Source organism: Cynoglossus semilaevis, chromosome 2 (assembly GCF_000523025.1).
Source record: "Cynoglossus semilaevis isolate Cse_v1.0 chromosome 2, Cse_v1.0, whole genome shotgun sequence".
NCBI lineage: Eukaryota > Metazoa > Chordata > Actinopteri > Pleuronectiformes > Cynoglossidae > Cynoglossus > Cynoglossus semilaevis.
Genome location: NC_024308.1, coordinates 12472529 through 12491524, shown reverse-complemented (window position 1 = coordinate 12491524; position 18996 = coordinate 12472529). Strand labels below are relative to the sequence as shown.

The 18996-nt window shown below is 39.8% G+C and overlaps 2 protein-coding genes across 11 annotated transcripts in view; both read left to right on the top strand.

Moving 5' to 3' along the window:
• Positions 1 to 6846, top strand: part of ptprfa (protein tyrosine phosphatase receptor type Fa) — a 200737-nt gene extending 193891 nt beyond the window's left edge. For all 10 annotated transcript variants that reach the window (XM_025054285.1, XM_025054288.1, XM_025054284.1 and 7 more), the window contains 5 exons: positions 2314 to 2440; positions 2690 to 2815; positions 3091 to 3245; positions 3568 to 3703; positions 4313 to 6846. In XM_025054285.1, the coding sequence (XP_024910053.1) occupies positions 2314 to 2440; positions 2690 to 2815; positions 3091 to 3245; positions 3568 to 3703; positions 4313 to 4381 (613 nt within the window). In that variant the 3' untranslated portion in view covers positions 4382 to 6846. The remainder of the gene's footprint in view (positions 1 to 2313; positions 2441 to 2689; positions 2816 to 3090; positions 3246 to 3567; positions 3704 to 4312) is intronic.
• A 692-nt stretch (positions 6847 to 7538) lies between these two features.
• kdm4aa (lysine (K)-specific demethylase 4A, genome duplicate a) lies at positions 7539 to 17815 on the top strand. Its single transcript, XM_017031269.2, has 22 exons — positions 7539 to 7695; positions 8572 to 8726; positions 8960 to 9135; positions 9212 to 9326; positions 9638 to 9831; positions 9945 to 9994; positions 10086 to 10189; positions 10311 to 10448; positions 10606 to 10838; positions 11082 to 11236; positions 11492 to 11883; positions 12359 to 12464; positions 12574 to 12758; positions 12908 to 13112; positions 13198 to 13274; positions 13528 to 13583; positions 13758 to 13866; positions 14224 to 14412; positions 14497 to 14667; positions 15049 to 15168; positions 15313 to 15405; positions 15787 to 17815. The coding sequence occupies exons 2-22, from the start codon at positions 8598 to 8600 to the stop codon at positions 15925 to 15927; spliced, it is 3138 nt and encodes a 1045-aa protein (XP_016886758.1). The 5' UTR covers positions 7539 to 7695; positions 8572 to 8597; the 3' UTR covers positions 15928 to 17815.
• Positions 17816 to 18996: the final 1181 nt, after the last annotated feature.

Below are 18996 nucleotides of genomic sequence, written 5' to 3'. Positions count from 1 at the left end.
GCTGCTGCTGCTGCTGCTGCTGCTGCCAGGAAAAAGGCTGAGACTTTGCCCTTTTTAGCCACTTAACAAAAAGTTGACCTGATAAAATCAATGACTGCTTAAGTCTACAATATCTTAAAAAATGTCGCTGCTTTATCTGGCTGTTATACAGCCTCCGGTGGCCAAACATGCACATATGCAAACTGCACATTTTCCTTTGCCAAAATCCATGGCTAAAATCCGCTAACAAGGACACAGAGGTGTGTGCTGTGTGCTGGGTCAACAGAAGTGTGTCACCCCAGGTTACTCTCTCTGCTGCGCCCCCTTGTGGTTGTTAAATGAGTCAAAAGTCTCCATCCGGTCGTAACATCACCAGTAAAAATGAGAGTGGCTGTTATTCCTGGGCCATGACCAATGTTTGTAAAACTCCGATGTCAATAACAGGTTTAGCGTTATACAACATCGTAGTATTAGTTTATATAGCATCGATGTAGTGAATGTAGTAGTAGTGTAGTAGTTGTCTTTAATAGAAGTCATTGCATCACTGAGGTGCCTGCTGTCACAATGGTCAGTTGTAGTGGTCAGTATAATTATTGTGGTCAATATGGCCGTTGTGGTCATTATAGTTGTTATGATGAATTTAGTTGTCATAGTAAAAAAACGAGCACATCTGCCAGTTTCTAATCTCAGCTCACACCACTGCTCTGGTCTGTTTTTATTATTTATTACATTTTATCAACTGGACCAGGTCACTACACTATTCACCTTCTACCCTGAATATATTCCGGACCATTTTTATATTTTATTCTACGTATCTTATTTTTGTTACATTTTTCACTTCCATAAAATACTTCTGCAGGAGCAGCTGTACCACCAGCGTTCCTCCCCCAGGGGTCAATAAAGTAGTTCTGATTCTGAAAACTTCTTACAACTCATTATTCTGAAGGACATTTGTATGGAGTTACTGCCAAAGTCAATGGGTAATTGTAAATACTATATAATATTGACATTATAAACAATCCTCTAATGGGGACAAAATGTGTTTCTGTTTATTTTAAACTGTTTGGGGACAGTTCTTTACAGCACTGGTCCCCAACCTGGGCCAGTACCAACCGCTACTACTACTAATTATTAAGGTTCATTACATTTTCAGAATAAAACATTTTTTAGACTTCTGTCAGTATTGCCGTCTCAATGACAACATTTAGATATTTTCAGATCATTTTTAAATGAAGAAAGTTAATAGTGTGTAGATTATCTTTGAATGAAGTAAATCAGCACAAGTAAAATTATTTTTCACTATGTCCCACATTATGTCCCACAGTGCCAAATTATCTATGTACCAGTACCGGTCTGCGGACCGGGGCTTGGGGATCCCTGCTTTACAGCCTCAGTTGTTCATTTCTTACATACAGTCTCTGTGTGACACACCCCCACCAGCAATGCAACCAGGTGTCAATGCTTTATAAAACCATACTTCAAAAACTGGAAAGGTTCCCTGTAAACAAATTTACCCATGATCCTCTGCTTCACTGCAGCCAGACTCTATCAGCACACAGCAGCTTTACTTCTTAGAGTTTCATGTGGCTGCTGTATATTTGAGCAACTGTGCTGCTGCTTGTTTCGCAGAAGAAATCCTTAGAATGGGACAGTGGCACACACACACCCACATACACACACACACACCCACACACACACCCACACACACCCACACCCTACAGCGCCTCGAGTCATCACTTTTATACAAACACACACCACTAAGCTCTGATGGAATCAGGTAAGCAATACTGAGGTTGGGTGAGGATAAATAGAAGCCTCTGCAGCGCGGCTCAACACCGCCACCAAGTGGTTACACCGAGCGCCTGCCCAGGGCTGTGGAGCTGAGCATCTGGGATGGCATCTGTCCTGGAACGGTGCTTGTTTCACAGAGTCAGTGTTCAAGTGAAACCATTTTAATCGCGTTTGAGCAGCTGCGTCATCAAAGTTATTTTAAGGGGATGCAGTAAATGAAATATTTAACACCTGAGAGTTCTGTTGAAAAGTGACTGAATGTCAATGAAGTCCAATCTGTTAAGAACAGGGATGTGCTGGTGGCTGAATACCAACGTGACTGAAAATATTCAGACTGTTCCTGCAGGTGTCCTGTAGGAGGACACAAAGAAAAGCAACACAAATAAAGAGCTAAAATATTTTTAGCCAAGAAGTATACAGTGTAGTAATACTGCAGTAGATAAAGACTCAACTCAACAAAACAAAACAAAAAACAAAAATAGAAGCTGTGATTCTGGAGAATTGAAGTAATCCCTATTATTTTCTTGTCTTTTCTATTTGCAGGCAGCAGAGGGCGTACATAGCCACCCAGGGCCCGCTGTCCGAGACCACGGAGGACTTCTGGAGAATGCTGTGGGAACACAACTCCACCATCGTGGTCATGCTCACCAAGCTCAGAGAGATGGGACGGGTAATGCATCATCACTTTGACCAAATCCGACATAAATCAGTTCTATTTGGCCCATGTCAAACAGTTGCATGGAGGTTTTTAATGGTATCTATGTGGTATTCAAGTTGTGGGCTATAAAATGTTCTTGTGTTGGCAAGCTATGGCAAGCTATAGCTTAACCCTGTTCGACCCACGGACCACATGTTGAGCCTCCATACCATAATTCTGTATTCATAACTGTATACTCCATCTTCTCTGTCCACTCTCCAGGAAAAGTGCCACCAGTATTGGCCCGCTGAACGTTCGGCTCGTTACCAGTACTTCGTGGTGGATCCCATGGCTGAGTACAACATGCCGCAGTACATCCTGAGAGAGTTCAAGGTCACGGACGCCAGGGTAGGTTCAATGATCGCGAAGCAGAAACAGAAAATAATATTACAGCAAGTTGCTGGAAGGTGCTAAGAGCGCCCCCTGCTGGATATGATATAATCCATTATCATTTAAACTCAAAATAAAAATGAAAAAAATATAAATATTCAACCTTCCTTTAATATAAAATAAATAACACGAGCTGCTGTGAACATTCAAATTAAAACCAGAGACTATGTTTCAATGACGCACTAATACTAACAATGTGAATCCCTGTGTGTGTGTGTGTGTGTGTGTGTCAGGACGGACAGTCAAGGACCATCAGACAATTTCAGTTCACCGACTGGCCAGAGCAGGGAGTGCCAAAAACTGGGGAGGGATTCATTGACTTCATTGGTCAGGTCCACAAAACCAAGGAGCAGTTTGGACAAGACGGACCAATCACTGTGCACTGCAGGTCTGAATCCCTTTATGTAGGTCAGTGGTTCCCAAAATGGGGAAGGCAAAGGCTCCTTTGGGGCTGCACAGCTATTACAGGGGGACACAGGAAGGTAAACAATTTACTATTTTGATATTTTGGATTTTGCTTTTTTTTTCCCCTTTGTTTAGTGAGAATAACAGGATTGTAATATTCTGAAATAAGTTGAGTGGAGTTTTATTATTGGGTGCAGTAGGCCGACCTACAGAATGAGTGCACTGCAAAAATAGCTTGGGAACCACATTGACATTATTATTATTATTATTATTATTATTATCATTGTTGTTGTTGTGTATATTAGTGCTGGTGTTGGTCGCACCGGTGTGTTCATCACCCTGAGCATTGTCCTGGAGAGGATGAGGTACGAGGGCGTGGTCGACCTTTTCCAAACCGTCAAGACACTCAGAACTCAGAGGCCGGCCATGGTGCAGACAGAGGTGGGACAGAGGAGAGGCCACTGCATGTGTGCAAACTCAAACAGTCACTTTGAACTAATTTGGAACTTCATCTGTGCATGTTCTCATTAGGGTCAGAGAATTCGTACGAGCAAATCCAGAAAAGCAAGGGGCGTATACTTAAATGAGAAAAATATAGAAAATAACAAAAAATAATGTCATATAGATCTGATTACATTTTGAGTGTATGCCTAAAGAGAAATATTTGTTTGTTTCTTTAACCTCGAAAACAAATAATATCATAGAAAACAATAAAATACACTGAGAGTGCCGGGAAAAAGACTCAGTGTGCAGCCAACAGCTTTAACAAAGACAGAAAGGGGGAGCTTTTTTAACTAAAAAATGAGTGCTGTCGGACACTAAGTAAAACTTATTGCTAAATATTGCTCCTAAAATGGTCCAAAATGTCCCAGAAACATATTTCAGTTCAACAAGTAAACTGGACGAACTGGACGGAGCTCTTGTTTTGTTTTTTGTTTTTTGTTTTTATTGTGTTTTGTTTCTCCAATACTATTAATAATATAAATTTACTTTTTAATCAGCTACAGAATCAAACTTTTTTTTTTTTTTTTACGTGTTTTGTCACTTTAGGACCAGTATCAACTGTGCTACCGGGCTTCTCTGGAGTACCTGGGAAGCTTCGATCACTATGCAACATAACCTCCACCCAACCTCCTCCACCCAGGCCGACAGAAGCCCACAGAAGAACCCGGTGTCTCCTCTGAGCCATATCTACTCTGCTCCATCAGCCCGTGTGGCTTGATGAGGAGGGGCCGTGGAGAGGAGAGTCAAACGGGGGAGACACCTAGGAGGGGAGGAGAGGAAACAGAACAGAACAGATCGCCCCCTACTGGACTGATTCCATTATCCTGCCACAGAAATGACACCAAAACCTCATTTTAAAAAAGAAAAGAGAAAAGAAAACTCCTGGTCTCGCTTTATCCTCCCTCCGCCTTCCTGATTTCACCTTCTCCTTACAGCACAAACACATTTATTTTCTGCATTTATATTCATTATGCTGTCAAAATATATATTTAGAATTTATTTTGTATTCATTCACACTGGTTTATTATACGTCTTAATGGGTCTTTTTATTATTATTTGTTTATTCCTATGTTATTTTTTTAGCACTAAGAACATGTATTTTCAACATGTTATTATTAATACTGCAGAGCTTATACTCACAGCTGCTAATCATTTTATTTTTTACCATAGATATATATGATATAGTCTGACAGTAACAATACTCCACTGGCTCCTGTCAGGAGGAAACGTGGCTTCAACGTTAACGTCTCTACGTCCGACCCAGCGGTGATGGTTCGGATGAAATAAATCTTTGGTTGTTAACCCAAAAAGACTGCCGATGCCTACGACATCTCAGTATAAGCATGTACAGACCTAAATGTCCTCTACAGATCGAAGACAGGAGAACAGCGATGATGATGGAACCACGCAGCTTACAAAGCACTGCATGGAGGGGAAAAAGAAAAAAATACACAGGATACTCTAAAGATACGATGAGATATTTTCTGAACATCAATCAAGACTCAAAGCTGAACGTTAGCCTCGTCTGTACATGAGGAGGATTTGACTAAACTCTCATGTCTGTGAACTAATCCTGTGAAATCTCTCTGACTTTCTGATGTCTTAACCTAAGTGTCTGTCTGTCAGAACTCCAGCAAAAACCAGTGAACAGAGTTCCAAACACACATCACAGATACGTAAAACAATGACACGTGGTTCTGTTTTTTAATGCCAAACAGCAAAGGACAAAGTTACAGGTTTTAGCCCCGCTGCCAGATGGTAGTTTAATGCTGGTTTAATACTGACCAGCATTAAATTAGAGTTGCATCATAACTCTGTCATCAACCAATGAGTCTAACAGGTTCAGAGCTTCAAATCATGTCTTTACATAAACTTTATACCCAATCTAAGCAACAAAAAAAAAAAACAACCTCTTTCTTCACCAGAAGGTCACTGGCTCCTATCCCATTTTTTTTCCAAGACAAAAATGTGAAGTTTGCATGTTCCTGTGTGTGCTCGCTTCTTTATTTTTGGGTACTTTTTTGTGTTGCATATTCCAAAACATGCATATTGGATTTATTGAAGACATTCAATCTGACAGCAGGTGTTAGTGTGAATGTTGACCTCCCCGTGATGCTCTCCATCTTTGGTCTGATGTCAGCAGGGATTGACCTCTTTGCCTTTAGCAGCCCTTCACACAGGCCCCAGATTTAAACAGTTGGCAGGAAAGGCCGAAGAGTTGGCAGGAAAACATTGGCAGGAAAATTATGTTACACATTGTAACAGCTTATAACTGACTGAAAGTTCCAACCTTTGAGTGAAGCAGCTTCACACAGAACTAAATCAATTAGACAAATTTCTTCACTCATTTTCCAGCACATGTAGCCTCAGACAGGCTGTGATGGCTAAAAACAAATACTTGGACTTTTTCTGAGCTCTAACATAACATTTAATGTACAATTCAGTTCATATTTAGCAACAAAATCTAATGACTGTCACTGAGTTCATACCAAAAAAAAAGATTGACTGCATATTTTATGAGAAAAGACAGGCGTTGTTAAAAAGGTGTTTAAAATGCCCAAATTTGTTTAAAGTTAGCCCCTGTAGGCCAGTGGTGGTACTACAACCAAAACTGCTTTCCTGTAAGGTTTCAAAAAACTGCAATTGGTTGAAACGGAGAAGTTTTCACATTTATTCTCAGTCTTTATCCCAGATTTAGAAGGATGACATGTTTACCAGGTTGAATGTGCAACTAGAAAGTCCAAATTAACATGCTGAAGCTAAAATAGATGTCGGAGGTGACTTTATTAATTACAACCTTCTGTTTACATTCATGTCTTCACTGAGACATGACACCAAGCAGGTTTGCTGAATCTTACTGGAGTTAAAGTCATTTATCATCTCAAACACATGTGTTGGGGATGGAGATACTGGTTTTCACTGGACGAGATGAAGTGGATTGGGAAGAGGTAGAGATGTGGTATATTGGTCCTATCTGTTGTATACATGATCTGTTTTCTATTTGTTAATTAAAAAAAGACAGACAAGGTCTTGAATATCTTGATGTTAATAAAGTTGAAAACTTGGGTTTATAATAAGAATGAGGTGACGTGTTTTTTGTTTGTTTTTTTACTTATTAAGTTTATGACAGTCAGACAGCATGGGTGGATAGATGGAAGCTGATGGATAAAGACTGCTCTCTTCTGGTTTTCGGGTGAACTACACAGAAGTCTCAGGATATAAAATGAACTCAATGACTGCGGTCGGAACCATTATTGTGTTTGTTTTGAGCCTATAAATTGCTGAATATCTCACTGCATAGACTTCCATTGATATTTTCTAAACAGCGAACTTACTGTAACCAACGTTTGCATCTACACTATCTCAAAACTTCAACTTAACAACCCACATTTGGTTGAATTGGCCATGATTAATTCATCTTATGGGTTTGACTGAGGATTCCTATGGAAAGAGCACTTTTATTGCAGTCCTGCATTTTTTAGTCTGTGTTTCTCATCTCCTGAGAGTAACAGACGTGTCCGCCAAGAATCTGCTCCTCCTTTTCAGCATAATATTAGTAAGAAATAAGGGAATACGGAAAGAAACAACGGTATAAAGAAAAGAAATCTCAGCACAAAATTTCAACTCTACTTTTCTGAGAATATCCTCAATAAAACCGTTCCCGTTGCTCCTGCTGCTGCTTCATTTATCAGCTGTACTCTGAAACTACAACACAGCACAGGCATGTGCCGGCGTTCGCGTCGCTGTGATTGGTTAAGGCACCCCGAAGCTCCTCCCTCTTTCTGCTCCATGTAAACAAATACAAACTGGGCATGCGTCACCTGAATAATGGAGGACAGTCTTCTTCACTCGGACTAATGATGGCTGTGTTTCTACTCTACTATCTGTGACCTACGAAATGAGATAAGTCGTGGACATTATCCGTGCGTGTAAGTAAATGTTGTCATATTTTGCTACTGTGTTTGTTGAAGCCCAGGAGCCACAGTGAAGGAGCGACAAAGTCCGTCTGAGTGTTTGCTAGTCTGTTAGCAGAGGCAGCTGTCACATCTCCGACTCCGCTACACACTTAACGGTCGCTTCTGCTTCAAATAACTACTGCATGTTCTGTTGCAGCTCTTTACCTTGTGTGCGAAATATTAAAGGTTTATGTGCACGTCTAAATTTGACAGCGTTTCTGTTATCAATTCACTTCACTTTTAGTTTCTGAGACGCAGTAAAGCTATCTGTCTCGCAGTTAGCATGTTGGCTAGCGGCTAAGCCAGATGAGTTTTTTTCACCAAAGCTGGTATGTTATTGGACTGTGTAGTTAACGAACGGACTCCTTAGCCAATCAGAGTGATGAGCGGAAAGAAACGCTAATTTACGATCTGCCCCCAAACAGTTTGGTCGTGTAAGAGTTGGTCCAAATAGAGGAATGTGAAATAAACTAAAGATATGCGATTCAATTCTGGGGATTGCATTAGAATATTAAGTTATTTTGCCAGCTGTTGCACTTGAACGAGTTCCTAAAAATTCTACTGTGCAGTGATTCTGAATCAATGAGATAATGTCATTAAAAGGTAGAAACTGATTTCGCCGCTTTACGGCTTTATTTAGTTAAGTTTTAGAAAGTTGATCTGCAAATAAGTGGAATTATTTTATTGCTTCAGTGAGTGAAAAGTTAGTATGTACATGTTGGTTTTAAGTGTGAACCTAAGTGCAACTAATTTAATCGCTAAGCAGTTGTTCATCAAACAAATTCAAAGTTCAAATACATTTAAATCAGAGTTTGTCACCATCTAAATGTCTTTTGTAATTTTTATCAGGGGTGGGATCCAACTATCAAGACAAGATGACCACAGACACTCAAAACATTGTCAAGGTGATGACATTCACGCCCTCTAATGGGGACTTCAAAGACTTCAGCCGATACATCGCCTACATGGAGTCACAAGGAGCACACAGAGCTGGAATGGCAGTGGTGAGTAATCTTTGACTCTTGTGATTGATCAGTTAACTGTAGTGTTAAATGTTCTGCCTAGACATACAACAGTACACCACTGGACTTGAACCCTTAACTCCTTCTAGTAAGATTAGGTCCCTGTCCACTTAACTTCTTCTCTGTGAAGAGTGCACAGACAGTGATCCAGAAATGTTTTCACCGCTGCATAACTTATTTTATTCATCCTGGTATTTTTATTCCTTTTCCTGCAGGTTATTCCACCCAAAGGTTGGAAACCCAGGCGAACCTATGATGACATTGACGACCTGGTCATGCCTGCTCCCATTCAGCAGGTGGTGACGGGTCAGTCCGGGCTGTTCACACAGTACAACATCCAGAAGAAACCAATGACTGTCCACGACTTTCGCAAAACCTCCAACATGGACAAGTCAGTCTGGATTCTTCAAAGAGGAAGTGGCTGTCACTGTTTTTGAATGATGAAACTCAGTCTTCTCTTCTGGCAGGTTCTGTATTCCCAGATATGTGGATTTTGATGAGCTGGAGAGGAAGTTCTGGAAGAATCTTACATTCAATCCACCTCTTTATGGAGCTGATGTCAGTGGAACGCTGTACGATTCAGTGAGTAGCATTAGATTGAATAATCCTAATCCTAAATCTTAAACAATAATATCTTACTGTTCCAGAATAAATACTCGCCAGCCCCCTCCACCCCCCCTTCTCCCCACAGTATAAATTATTAATTTTACTGTTCATTGACTAAGAGCTTTGGTGTACAACTTTGTTACTGTTTTTACTGAAATCTTTAGCTTCTGGATTCAGGTCTGAGCAGAAATCATTTGGGGTTTTTTCAGGTCTGAGCAGAAATCATTTGGGGGGGTTTTCAAAGTGCCAGATTAAACAAATACTTATTTTAAATTCTTAAAATACAGGAAGTGACTGAATGGAACATTGGTCGCCTCAACACCATTCTCGATTCCATGGAGAGTGAGAGTGGGATTAAAATTAAAGGAGTTAACTCACCCTGCCTGTTCTTTGGGATGTGGAAGAGCGCGTTTCCATGGCACACCGAGGACATGGACCTGTACGGCATTAACTACCTGCACTTTGGAGAGCCCACCTCCTGGTAAAGTTCCACCTTTTCTCATAAAGTTGTATAAAAGTTCGAGGGCTTGTCCAAAGTAAAGCATCCTTTTTAAAGAGAAAAGAACGTGACATTTTGTTGCTTTGGGTTCCTAGGTATGTTGTTCCTCCAGAGCATGGTAAAAGACTGGAGCGAATTGCCAAAGGTGAATAAATGTTTTTATTCTGTTTATCCAACAAAGGGTGACAAATAAAGTGAGATATGTTGTATTTATATTTTATTGTTTTTTTTCTTAGGTTTTTTCCCAGGAAACAACCAGAGCTGTGAAGCCTTCCTACGTCACAAGATGACATTAATTTCACCGTCCATCCTGAAAAAATATGGAATACCATACGAGAAGGTGAGCGTTAGGATTTAGTGGAGGAAACTAATTAAGTCTAACTTTCCTAAGGTTAATGTTAAATCAAGCTCTGAAAAGGCTTCTAAACCTGTAACTGTTTGTGGTACTTTTTTACATCCAGGTCATTCAGGAGGAAGGGCAGTTCATTGTCACCTTTCCTTACGCTTATCACGCTGGTTTTAACCATGGATTCAACTGTGCTGAGTCCACCAACTTTGCCACTCAGCGATGGATTGATTATGGCAAAAATGCAACCCTGGTACCAACAATCAGTCTTAAATATTCATCAATGATTAATCATACATACAAGCACAAAGTCACTAACCTACTGCTATTTCCTACAGATTCAGTTTTGTTCATCCCAGTATAATACACAAAAGTTCAAAACAAACTTCTGCTCCATTTTATCTTTCCAGTGTACTTGTCGTCAGGACACGGTGAAAATCCCAATGGACGTGTTTGTACGCAAGTTTCAGCCTGACAGATACAAGTTATGGAAAGCTGGTGAAGATAAAACAACCATAGATCACAGCAAAGCAACACCAGAGGCAGCAGAGTTCCTGAAGGAAGACCAGACGGAATCTGTACAAGACAAACCGAGTAAAGATGGATCTGAGGAAACCACTGGTTCTGTCAAGGATGAAAAAAGGTCTGAATTTAATCACAGACAAAACACTAATACATCTTTCAGTCTGATAAAGCACAGGGAAACTATAGATCATTCACAATTAATTGTGATTAATCAAGATGCATAAAATTAAAAATTAATCATTGTGGTTAACATGGTAACATTGACAGCCCTACATCAAATACTTTCATAAAAAAAAAAAAAGTTAACAAAAAGGCTGATTCCATTGTTTGTTTGTTTTTTGTTTTCCATGTTTCTTATAAGCCAAAGACCTCGGGCTGCAAAGAAGCATAAGCTTGAAGTAGCTGAAAATGTCAAAAGTGAACCGCTGGTGAAGGTGACTGAGGATGTGGAGCCTAAGAGGTTCAAGCTCTCGCACAAAGAGTCTCCAGCTAAAGTTCCCGTCAAGACCGATAAAGGTACTAATAATAATAATAATAGCACTATATTGATCTCATATTTAGGAAATTCTTGTGTTAACAGCAGATACACTGTTAACAGGCTGCCCTCAGCAGAGGCCAAGCATGTGGTTCCTCTGGGAATCAAACCCAGGACTCCCTGTTTCTGAGGCAGGCATGCTAACCGCTATACTATGAGCTCACTCCTTCAGCACATGAAGTTAATCATAAATATGAAACTAAAGAGTTCTAAGTTTTTCTCTATTCCTGTTTCAGACTCAGTTAGTGTCAAGGTGGAGCCTAAGAAGGAAAAAGACAACAAGCAGCAGATGAAATCCCCAACCAAAGCCACAACAAAGAAGACTACAAACAGAAGAAGCCCAACAAAAAAAGAGAAGAGCACAGAGTCTCCTGCAGACGTCTGTCCTCCTGATCCCGTGAAGAACCAGGCCACGGATCTGTCCCCTGAGGAGGTCAAAACTGACGAGCCTCGACTGGACAGCAGCTCCATTCCAGCAAACAAGGCATTTCAGAGGACACTGAGTCCAGCAGACGTCCTGCACGTCCACAGCTATGCCAAAGGAGACTACGCAGAAGAAGAAGTTCCAACAAAGGAGGAGAAGAACGGAGAGCGCACCGATAATGGCACAGAGGCAGACAGCAAAACAGTGAGTAGATTCAGACAGTGTCACATCAATACAGTTCTAATATTGTAGATTTAAGTAAACACAGTCGGGCTGTCACCTTCCCCTGAAAACAAGTTACAGAAACTTGACTCTTCTACAGGGCATTCTTACCTGTGCCAAAGTAAGTTAGCAGTTATGTAAAGTTGTCCTCTCGTGTGCAGGCACAGAGGCATTAAAAACCCAAGCAGCTGTTAAAAAGCCATATTTGGTTGTTGTTGCGTTTGTATTTAATAGTCAATTCATTATTTGTTCACCTAGGCTAACTTTTTACTCACTTGCTAACCTCATAACAACATAGCTTAACAACCTTCTTTTGGCGTTTGGAAGGAGTTTTTCCAGTAAAGTTTCATTAAATGGACACAATAACGTTGTCAGATAGTCTAAGATTGAACAGATGTGGCTCTCCAAATTAAAAAGCAAAAATAATGCACTACTTACAGTGCGCTTTTATCTCCAGCAGGTGGCAGAAGAGACCGCTAAAAATAAAGCACCGCAGCCTCAGAGTGACCTGGGGCAGCTGCCAGGTCATCATCCACTGATAAAGGACGGCATCAGTGACGATGGTTTGTTATTGTCTCCATTCATCAATTCTTCATTAAATTCAGTCAAATCACATAGTCGTGTTTGTTTTTATTGTTGTTGTTTTAAATTTGTGCTCTGTCTTTTGTACAGAGGCTGCAGAAGAGACTCCTCCAGTGGAGGAAGGCGGTCCAGAAGGAGAAAACTGGGCCAAACCTCTGGCTCACCTGTGGCAGAGCAGACCTCACAACCTGAAGAAGGAGAAAGAATACAACCAACGGATCGGCTCCAAACCTCCATACTGCTCTATCTGCCTGTTGTTCCACACGTACCAGCAGGTAACTGGTCTGGACTCTGGGCCCTAAGACCCTCTATGTCCTATAATGTCAGTGTTTGTGAAGTTGGTATGAAGACAGGACTGAAACCAGAACCTGGTTTCTATTGATCAGCTTCAGTCCTGTGAGTTTTTCTCTTTCTTCCTTGTCAGACTGAGCGTGCCAAAACCAGCAGCAGTTCCATCATGAAGCCTGGCGGCGGTATGCGGACCAAACCTCTGATCCCAGAGATGTGTTTCACCACCACCACTGAAGAAGATTCGGAGAGCGAGCAGCAGAGTGTGACGCCTCACCTGGAGGAAGATGGGACCAGCCTCCTCATCAGCTGCTCTCAGTGCAGCGTCAGGGTTCACACCAGTCAGTTAACACACACGTCTTCAACCCACTCGCCGTTAGTTACATATTTGCAAACACCAAAGTTTCTTGTTTCTGATATTTCCAGGCTGTTACGGTGTAGATCCAAGAAGTGTGAGCAAGGAGTGGAAATGTGCTCGCTGTAAAGCTAACGCCATGACTGAGGTCAGTCAACGTTCGACAGCTACTTTACTCTGCATGTCAGAATACACCAGGAATACTCTATATTTTTATTTTTACACCTACCAATTAAATGAATTCATTTCCTAACACGACGAGAATTAATAAAAGAATGGTCAAGGAATTAAATCGATAAGTGACATCAATAATGGAATTGTCAGATTTTTGTAATTTTTCTCTTGTTTTTTTACTCGTTTGTTACAAGAATCCGTATCTGTTTTGTTTTTTTTGTTTGCAGAACTGTTGCCTGTGTTCACTAAGAGGTGGAGCCTTACAGAAAGCCAACAACAACAAGTATTTAATTCCATCTAATATTATTTCAGTGATTTATTTTGTCCTAATGTTCACATCATTTGTGTGTCTGTTCCCTGCCCTGAAACACAATTTTGCTGAAAAAAACACCTTGTGCATGATAATAAATATTTACCTATTTTTCTGTGTGTGTGTGTGTGTGTGTGTGTCACACAGGTGGGTCCATGTACTGTGTGCAGTAGCTGTGCTGGAAGCCCGTTTTGTGAACATCACTGAAAGAAGTCCTGTGGATTTAAGTGGAATTCCGCTGCAGAGATTCAAACTCGTGAGTCCAATAACTTTCTTTTTGTCCAAACTCAGTAGGTTTTTTTGTGCTTTTTTTTTCAAACATTGTTTCCGGTACCTATCAAATGCTGTGAAGGTGAAAGACAACGTGTTTGTCTTCTGTCAACAGTGATGTTGAGATATCCACACTACTTTTGTTGAGAGTTAAAAATCTTTTTGTTTGTCTCCATAAATCTGTTTTAAGTCTGCGTTTTGCGATGAGAGGCAAAATAAAGTACCTGCTGTCAGAATGGTTTGACTACCACTACATCCATTTAACACAATGACATTGAATTCTTCTGACATTTGTAGGATAAATAATCCTGTGTTTCAGTCTTCTGGTTTTCATCCCTGACAGAAATGTTACTACTGTAAGAAGCGGATGAAGAAGGCGTCCGGCTGCTGCGTACAATGTTCTCACGGCCGTTGTCCCACGGCTTACCACCCCACCTGTGCACAGGCAGCTGGAGTTCTCATGCAACCTGATGAGTGGCCCTTTGTGGTCCACGTCACGTGCTGTCGACACAAAGGCCCCACGCAGATTGAGGTAAGAAACTCTAGTTGTTGTTTTGTGGAAATTTCAAATTGAAGCAACATCCTGGTAAAACATTTTCTCAAATTGTCTCTACAGCGAAACAAAGCAGCCATGCACGAGCTAACGGTGGGTCAGAAGGTCATATGTAAGCACAAGAACGGCCGCTACTACCAGTGTGACGTGGTGAAGTTGTCCAAGGAGACATTTTATGAAGTCAACTTCGATGACGGCTCCTTCAGCGACAATCTTTTTCCTGAAGACATCGTGGTAGGTGTCATTGCTGTCACTGTAGAACTGCAGCTCTAGTGAGGTCATAAAAAGGAATTAATGGCATCTCGATGGAATACATTTCAAATCTTAAATATGAATGAGATGCTGTTTACAAACATGAGAGGTTGTTAAATTCATTGCATTCTTCCAGTCAACTAACAGACAGGAAGAAAACCATTAATGAATTGAAGGAGGAACTGTATTTATTTTTTATCTTTTAGTCATTATTTATGGACACAGTTTAATCTGTTTTTTTATTCCACCACTACTAAAGGCTGCATTTTTTTGTGTATTTGATCATATTTTTAGTCAACTTAAATACAGACATTTAAAAAAAAAAAAAACAGAATAATCATGCAAAATTATGTGACCCAATAGAGCAGAGACTGTGCTCAGCTCGGACCCCCGCCCCAGGGGGATGTGGTTCAGGTGCGGTGGACGGACGGACTGGTCTATGGGGCCAAATTTGTGTCAGCTCATGTCGTCCAAATGTACCTGGTAAGTTGGAAGTGTGTTCAGTACGTGATTCCTTTAACAACCATGTGGTAAACTCGCAGCAGCATGTGGTAAACATCTTTTCAGTCAATTAAGGGGAGTTTCACAGTGTGACCTGACTGGTCTTTGTGGTAAACTGTGATGCAGGTAGAGTTTGAGGACGGGTCACAGCTCACAGCCAAGAGGGACGATGTTTACACTCTGGACGAGGAGTTGCCAAAGAGAGTCAAGTCCAGACTGGTGAGTACAACCAAGTTCACCGGGAAACCAAAGAAATTAGTTTTATTTTTAAAACGTTTTCAAACCCAAGGTTCCAGTGTTCAGGACAGAAGAAATCATTACGTAGTAGAATTTTGACCAATTTTAAGATGTTTACTTTATATGACAGACGTTTAAATTATAAATATAACATACAATGTGTGTGTGTGTGTGTGTGTATATATTTATATATATATGTGTATGTATACTGTATATGTAAAGACATCACAGTAATATGGAGATTTAAAATTAAAAAATTAAAACAACTAAATATTAAATAAAAAAATAACTTAAATAAAATTCAATAATATCTAAGCAAAGTGCTTCCTCCTGTGTATAAACATTCAGTGCTTGTCTCTGCAGTCCAAAGCTTCAGACATGAGATTTGATGGAATCTTCGAAGAGAAGGAGATCATCCAGGAGTCAAAGAGACAGAGAGTGATCAACTCACGTTACAGAGGGGACTACATTGAGCCTGTGATCTACAGAACCATCATGGAGTAAAATGATAAACCTTCACTTTCTGTCCGCTCACACACACACACAGAGAGAGAGAGAGAGAGAGAGAGAGAGACAGACAAACAGACCACCAGCACTGACGGACTGAACTTTAACCTTAGCAGCTAATGACTGAGAGAGAGAGTGTAGCTCCTCCAGACTTCCTTGCAGACACACGTTGGACTGTTCTCTACTTTTTAATCTCACTTGTCTGTTTTTATTAAGTCAAATATAATCCTGTCAAAAACAAAATAACCTTTCTTTGTTACTATGTATTTAATTAGCAGATGTTTATGTTTTATAGAACTCCACTCACACAGTACAGTATGTAACAGTAGGATGATGCATCAAGACACCATTTTTAAAAATAACAAACAACTTAAATTTGAAGTGAATACTGTTTGATTTCACCAGTTGAGCATAAAACCAAGATGAAATGAGATTTTTTTTTTGTCACTTAACTCTTGTCCTGCTGCCATTAGTGCCTGTCACGAGAAGTCAGACAGGTATCAGATCAGAGTGATGACTTATTTGTACTCTTCCTATTTAATTGTTAGGAACTCAGGTAGGAAAAGCCATTTATAGTGTCCACTTTATTAATAAAGACATGTAGAAACAATACGGTACAAATGAATTACGTTTAAAGTAACAAAAAAGCTGCAAAGATGCACATAATCCCACTAAATAATTTTTTTGGGGGTGTAACAACTCACAGTGGCCCAAAATCTAATGAAGCCAAATGTGTTTTCTAAAGACTTATCCCCTCTGAGTTTCACCTTTAAGGTGTTTATATAAGGTCAATATATATTTGTACACCACATCGAAATCACTAATTACTACACCAGTTTTTAAGTAGATTGCCAGGAAACCAAAAAAGGAAGATTTAATGCTAACCATGGTTTTTACAGGACATGTACATACATTTTAGAGTCATCTGCATAATGGTGGAACGAGAAGACAAGTTAAATTTTCCCCCAGTTTCCTTCACTATAGTTCTTAAACCTGGGGTCTACATTTTTTAACTAGAATATTATAATTTGCTATGCTGGACTAATCCAACCCAACCCACCCCCAGCATCCCAGGTTGACAGAACAGTGGCAGTGATTGGATGATGTGTATTCAAACATAGGAAGGACATCCCTATAATAAGGAGACCTGTTCTGAAAATCTAACCATTGACTGCATTCCTTTACAGTTAGTTGCGTGGTAGCTTTTATATCTTGACTTACATTTGACAAGCTATTTATTACTAAAAGTGCTTTAAGAAAGACAATGATATTGCAGAGGTTGAGCTTGACGTTGTATGTTCTATTTTTACTACAGTACATAGAAGAATTTAAATGTCAGGTTTGTAATTAACATTTATTTTTTACACCACTGAATATGTACGCTTTGCCCTTTGACGTTTTAATTTAAGTCCCAGTTTTACAGACACAGAAACATGGTTGATGAAAACGTCGGTTCCATGTTTCTGGTGCGATTTAATAAAGGTCTTAAAATATACATTTCCCTCTATCCTCCTTAAGTTGCACTTGTTTAGAAAACATTGTCATGATGTCCTTCACCCGTCAACTCATCGTCACAGGCAGATGAAGGACCAGCTGAGATGATCTGCCTTTGTCACTCTGTTGGATGAAGAATCTCTTTTGTTCATTAGGTTTCAGTGAAGTCGTGACATGGAGGATTTTCTATGTTGTTTTATTTTGTAAAGACGTGTTGTTTATGTATTTTCACAGAAAACTGTGGCATGTGACCGTCATGTCATCTGTTATCACATTGTTACCTGCTTTACTGCTCTGATACCACTCCTGTAGAGAAATGACTCGATTACAGATTATCCTTCGAGCGTTTATGTAGTCTTGAGAGTTTGTTTGAGTAAAGCTATTTGCATCATTTGCTGTTGCTCTTTATTTGGTTTCATTTTTCACGCTCACCTGGACAAATATTGGTCACAAGTTAGAGATATTTGGTATAAACATTCTTCATTAATTGTTCAAGGATTCCACCAACCTGACAGCCATGACTCTGGGTCTTTGTGCGATCAACTCTCGCAAGTTTTTATTTTGTCACCTAAGTCTTGAAACCGGTTCTTTTTGTTTTAGACGTCCTTTTGTTACGTTTTCAGACTTAAGACTCAATGATCAGCATGACTGAACCTAATAGCCCAAGGCAGATCTGTTCCTGGTTCTACCTTGTAACTAAAAAGAAATTAATACATTACTTGGAACTATTTGTAAATAGTTACCAAAGAACCAGTTTGGAGTCTGTCTTAAGCCTCAAGTTCTAAGGTGTGGCGACATGAACTAAAGGTGAGTTTTGAGTCAAAGGGCTGAATTATGTGACATACCCTGCATGTTTTGTGTCCTAATTAAATGCAATTTGTTTCCCTCAATTATTAGGAGGATGAAGTCGTTTCTGTGTGGACTGAAAGCAAAAGTATTTGATGGAGGGTTGTTCTAAAGAAGGTGAGCAAAGAATTACAAAAACCGTTTGTATCAAGATGGAAAAGTTAAAATGTTTATTTACCAACTAAAGTACAGCAGAGAAAATAAGACTAGTTTACAAGAGTCCATGTGCTGAGATCAGAGCTTGTTAGTCAGACATGTCAAGTCCAGTGGACTTGAATTACTGACAGGTTATGTCAATGTTAAATAGCCAAGTCTTCGTTTCTTTGACAGTCGTAGTGGAGAAATGATCTTTTCATTAAAGTTTAACGTAATAAATGAAGATCACAAATGTCACTGACCTGAGACCAGTGGCAGAACCACAAGAGGTAAAATATGATTGAGAGGTAATTTTGGTATTATTTTATGGAACATAATGTGCTTTATTTAAACAAATATATAAATAATATAATTTATGTGTGTACTAATTTATTATAATACATTACATAATTTTTATAGTTAAAAATAGTACAATAGGTAAACAGGATGTAAACCTGCAGATGATCACATAAGTTAATTTCCTTCTAATAATATCATCAAACAAAATAATTGGTACCACTGATGGCATTGGCTTCTCCACAATAACTTTTTTTAACACGTCTAATAGCAGCAGCACCTGCTGCCAACATA